The 5880-nt window shown below is 43.1% G+C and overlaps 1 protein-coding gene across 1 annotated transcript; it reads right to left on the bottom strand.

Moving 5' to 3' along the window:
- Positions 1-3557: 3557 nt before the first annotated feature.
- Positions 3558-3950, bottom strand: LOC147884576 (uncharacterized). The gene has a single exon (XM_087398015.1). It carries the CDS (start codon positions 3948-3950, stop codon positions 3558-3560), a length of 393 nt encoding a protein of 130 aa, XP_087254141.1.
- Between the last annotated feature and the right edge of the window lie 1930 nt (positions 3951-5880).

The raw sequence follows: 5880 nt of genomic DNA, 5'->3' as shown, positions 1-5880 counted from the left end.
AAGCCTTGTATGGCTTAAAAAACAAGCACCCAAGGCATGGTCAGACAAGATAGGGCAATATCTTGTCGCTATTGGATTTCAGATTTCCAATGCAGATTTTTCATCTATGTTGTGAAAAGGACAGACAAGGGAATTGTGCTTGAAGTCATCTATGTTAATGACTTTATTATTACCAATGATAATGATGCAGGAATTAATGAAGTGAAGCTACTTTTGAAGCAAAAATTTGAGATGAAGGATTTGGGAGAGATGCGTTACTTCTTGGGCATTGAGGTTATTAGATCCCCAAGTGGGATATGGCTGTTGCAGAGGCAATATGGTTTGGACATGTTGTCCAAATATGGGATGACATGCTGTAAGCCTATTTCTATTCCATTGGAGTAGAATGTGAAGCTCAGTGCAAAGACAGGTGAGCTTCTTGAGGATATTACTATGTACAGGTGCATAGTAGGTAGCTTGATTTACATGACTATCACCAGACTAGATTTGAGCTATGCTGTGGGGTTGGCAAGTCAGTTTATGCAGGAATCGAGGAAGTCACATTTGGTTGCGGCTAGATGTATACTACGATATATGAAGTCCACACTGCATTATGAACTGTTTTATGAAGTTGGGTGTGCATTATAGGTGCATGGGTACACAGATGCTGACTGGGCTGGTAGTGTCTTAGATAGGAGATCTACTAGTGGTTTTATGTTTTCCCTTGGGAGTGTTGTCGTCATTTGAATCAGCAAGAAGTAGCCAATAGTTGCCTTGTTGAGTAGAGAGGCTAAGTACAAGGGTGCAGCTATGGCTGCATGTGAGGTAGTTTGGTTACGGAAGCTACTTTTCGATATGGGATAGTTAGTACATGCAGAAGTTGTCATTCATTGTGACAACATTAGCAGCATCATGCTTGCTAATAACCCAGTTTATCATGCTAGAATGAAGCACATTGAGGTGCATTACCACTTTGTGAGGGAGAAAGTTCTAGCAGGTGAGATTGATCTTTTGTATGTCAGCACTGAGGAGCAGTTGGCTGATATTTTTACGAAGTCCTTGGGTACCGAGGAGCTTCGCAGATTTAGAAGATTGCTTGGTGTACTTGAGATGGATTTGAGCTTAAGGGGGAGTGTTGAGATATCAAGCTCTAGCCCTAATTTATGTCCTGGGTGACTATCATTTATGTCACCGCCTATGTTGGTTGTACTGGTGGCATAGTTAGACTACCGCGTATGTTTTGGTTTGGGTTCACATATGAACCACATATTCTAGGGTTTGACATATAAGGTATACCCCTCTCCTATTGTATGTTGTTGTGTGCTATTTTCAACTAAGTGAAGATAAGTTTCAGCCTCCAGATCTTGTGTCTCCCCTCTTGTGTATGTTGTAAAGAAGGTGCAATCGTGTCTCCTCCCTCTCTCTCGCAATCTTTACAATGATCAGCAAGTATGTGAGTTTTTCCTTTTCATGCTGCAATTGTGAGTTCAAACTCCAATAGAATGAGCATCCATTTTGTGATGCGTCCCTTCATACAAGGTTTGTTCATAAGGTATAATAAGGGTTGGTGATCCACACAAAATATGAACTTGTTGGCAAGCAAGTAATGTCTAAATTTCTTTATTGTACATACCATTGCTAAGCCTTCAAGTTCTGTCGTGGTGTAATTTCTCTCGACCTCATTTAGCTTGTGACTAGCAAAGTAAATCCGATGATCGATGTTATGTTCTCTAGGCTACGCTAGCACACATCCTATAACATAATTGGAAGCACCAATGTGAACATGGAATACAAGATCCCAGTTAGGTGCTCGTAGGACCGGTGATTGTGTTGATGGAGTGTTCAATCCATGCTACCATTATTTGATGGCAAACTCACCACCAGATCATTGAAGGTGTCACTTCTCAGCTCTCGGATGCATCCCCTCATGGCTGCACAAGAAGAGGAACACACAAGAGAGAGGAAAGTTGAGATGGAGGATGGAAGAGAGGAGAGGGGAGAGCATGAGCGTGTTGAAGAGGGATGGAAATCATAGATGTGGCAATGTTGTGGCAATGACCAAGAGGAAGAACATAAACTGTAAGAGTTTGAGAGCTCAAGACCCCCAACTTGGAGATAAAGGAGAGCTTGTTTTCTTCACAATCCATAATGAGCTCAAAATCCTACATGTTGGCTTCTATATAACACATACCCTTTGAAGGGAGGTTAAAGTTTAAACTCTATTCTCCATTGACCTCAAATAAGACACATTTAAGCCAATGTGGCCTATTGGCTCCATTCTAAGCTAGTCCTAGTGAAGGGAACAAGTCATATGGCTCGTCTAATAAATGGTGCACATCTTTCCTGTAAATATAAGATAAGTACCTGCAAATATGAGCCATAAGCTTCAGTGTTAATCCAATTGCATACTTGTATGTGAGGTGCAATTTTATGCAAAATGTGTTAGCTAGGCAGTTACAATAAATAGAATGCTTAGGTACATGGATACTTTTATGTATATAGTGGGTGTGATTGTATGCTTATGGTGTACATGTAGATGAGAAGGAGCATTGCATGTGCATGTGCATGTGCATGTGTCAACAAGTGTAACTTCAACAAAAGTGGAACCACGAGGTTGTAGATTAGATGAATAGGTTGTCTTCGATTAATGATGACCAACACGTTTCATCCATAATCGGATGTAAATTTAAAACATTCAATTTTAGATTGCATGGTAATCGAACCTTAACACACCACATGTAGGAGAAAGCATTAGACGTAACTATTTCACTAAAAGTAAATTACATTTGATAATTGTTGCAATATTAGTATTTTGGTAATACCACTATTAATTTGGACAAAATCTTCTTGTTGATTGTATATTAGTGTAGCAATTAGCCAATAAAAATGCTCATACAAAATGACTCTTCAACGGATGTGCCTTTCTTTATATCACTTTACATGAGTTGGAGGGTGCTCCAAAAAAGGTTCCGAAAGGGTTGAGTACGTCTCTTCTCGTCTCTTCTTGGTTTAATGTGCTGGTTTTGCTGCGCTAAGAATTTTGCCCATTCATCCATTCTCATGAGAGGAAACTTGGGGACAAAGAGAAAGAAGGGGTAGACACTTTACAATTTATATTGGTTTGTTAGAGGCATGCATGTGATTGACTTTACCTTACTAATTTAAAAAGTTCGTTGAGTAATGACAATGTGATTACCCCTTGTTGTTAATGTGAAGATAACAAGCATGGTTGCTCCTTCAAATAAAATTTGGAGATGAAAAATACAACGAATTTCTTGCAATAATAGTTACATTTGTGGTACAAACCCCAAATTTGGAAAACAAACATTGAATTTTGTGAAAAATTCGAAAAAATGTTGGCAGGTCTCTCTGCATTTTAAAATTGAGAGCAACTTTTTGAAAAGATATGCGAGGTGTGCTGCTCGTAACAGTTTAAGATCAGTCATAAGGCTGGTATGACCAATGGTGACAAACGGTAACGTGAATTTTTTGCACCGTGGCTTTATCCCTTTGACGTTCAAATCAATCGTCGGCATGCGTTTCCGTCTCCGTTGGTGCATCGTCGTCTTGGGCTGCGCCTACCTTTCCAATCTTTTCTGCAGCTGCTTCTCCCAGTTCGCCGCCAACGCTTCCTCCGCACACAGCAGCGATTCCGCCGCCTCCAGTGCGGCGGAGGCGTGCATAGATCGAGCCGACGCGTCCACATATTCCTGCGAAGCGTTGGCCGCCACCAACGTCAACGATTCGAGGATTCGTTCCGCAGCTTCAGCGATGGCGCGGAGGCTATCGAAGTCGGGGGTGCCGACGGCAGCAGCGGTGGCGAAGTAAGCGGCGGCCGCCTCTTCGGCAGCCGCAGCGGCCATGGTCTCGGCGTGGGCAGCGGCTTCGGCGGCAGCCATGGATTTGGAGGCTGCGGCAGAGAAGGTGTCCAGGAGGCCGTCCAGAGGCGACGAGGGGGCGTGGCCTGCCATGGCTGCACGTGTGCCTGCTCCCGGCTCTGCAGCCAGTTATTCCAACAACCAAACGCCGCATATCCCTTCATTATTAACCCTCCCTCACCCGTGGCTTGAACACACGACCTCACTACTATGTGCTAAAGGAGCTAAAGGTCAAAGCTTTACCTTCGTATATAAGTCCCCATGCGTATGAATATCTCTAAACCCTACACGTTAAGTCAAAATGTCATGAGAGTGCCTAATTAAGTCTCTTAGCACCCTCGTTTTTTTAAAATAAACTCCAATTCCTTCACGAAGTTCCATCTTAAACGAATGCAAATTGAAGCCCACTTCCAGAGTAACTAACAAACACGGACATGAAGGCTATCTTGGAGTGATGACACACTATTCGATGTTACAACGAATGGGTTCTCTTGCTTTTCATCTTCCTTCTTTGGATGGGTTCTCGTAGCATTATCTCCTCCATTCAACTAGTGAAGTTTACGACGGCAATTGTATTGAGGAAGGCATTAACATGCCAAGCGTTGAAGCAATTGAAGGCCTAGTCCTTGTTAGAGAGAAAAAACACCCATGTAAACTTGTTACATGACCAACCTAGATTAAGTCTAGGATGCAGAGAGCGCCATGTGTAATTATTTTAATACCCAAACAAGAAACAAAAGAAATCTATTGTGCCAATGTGATTTCAAAAGTGCTCAAAAGCCTAAAGCTCGAACCTGCCTAAAGTGTCCTACAATTGTTCCTCGTCCTCTGTTAGAGCGGGACATGGTCCTGCTCACCTTTTAATGGATGTGACTTTTCTAATAAATCAAACCACGATGATCACCATCTCGCCTCACTCCATTTGATGGCAATGCTCTGTTGCCCCTCGACGCCACACCATTCACTTGTTGTTAACCCTCAAGTAAATAGAACAAGGGTCAATCTATCTGAGGCAGCACACACCCGAGGAATCATGAGCGGATTACGGGAACCCGAGGCGCCAACTGATAGTCGAGTAGTAAATGTGCTCGTGGTTGGTGCATCGCCACCCTAGATTCCAGGAGGGACATTTTGGCAAGCAGTGGCGTAGCTGATTTGGCGTAGCAGATATCATGTGCAGAATTTAGAGCACGTCAGACAAAGAGGCAGAGGAAACTGCGAGAGGCAGAACACACACAGAAAGTTTTCACGAGCAACTAGAGCTTCCATATGCTCACCTATGATTCCAGTTAGAGGCAATCGTGCCTTAGTGTTCAAACTGCTAGCATTGTGAGAGAGAGTGTGGGTTCTAGTTTGCCCGCACTTGGTAAGCAGAAGGCAGTACTCGAGAGTTTGTGAAGTACAGTCAAGGTGTGTTCAAGCCCGATAGTTGTATTTTTTCCCATTGGAATACAGTAATCATTCCACTCCATCTCGTCTGTTGCATTGTGTTTGAGCACATCTTCCTCGTCACCATACAGGTTTGCACTCAATGCTTCTGCCCCATTCTCTTATTATCTTATTGTTCGACATGCGAGGTGAGGCGACTTAACTGGGGCTGTCTATTCGAGCACCGAGGCTGGAAGTCTAGTAAACCAGATCGTCAACATTTGGCGATCCTGCTGAGTTGGATAAGCTGCACATCCGAGCATCCTCGTTGCAACAGGTAATCCATCGAAAAAGGAAAGCCTTGCAGGATCGCCATATTGTCAAAAAGAATCTTAAATAGGGCATGCTTGCACTGCACTATGATGCAAAGTTGGGACCCCTAAAGACAAATCAAAGATTGGATGGTCGGGTCCCTTCAAGCTATCAAAAAGTTTTGACAATGGAAGTGTACTACTCGAGGACTTGAAAGGGAAGTTGATCCTGAGGACAATCAATGGGAGGACTTGAAAGGGAAGTTGATCCCAAGGATGATCAATGGGAGCAGAATTAAACCATACCGAACTGTTGCAAACCCGGTACCAACAATTAACCTGGT

The sequence above is a fragment of the Dipteris shenzhenensis genome, chromosome 26, assembly GCF_047967505.1.
Source record: "Dipteris shenzhenensis isolate YYH24624 ecotype China chromosome 26, Dip_SZ_1.0, whole genome shotgun sequence".
Taxonomy (NCBI): domain Eukaryota; kingdom Viridiplantae; phylum Streptophyta; class Polypodiopsida; order Gleicheniales; family Dipteridaceae; genus Dipteris; species Dipteris shenzhenensis.
The sequence above is the reverse complement of the archived record's forward strand: the minus strand, read 5'-3'. Positions and strand labels throughout refer to the sequence as shown.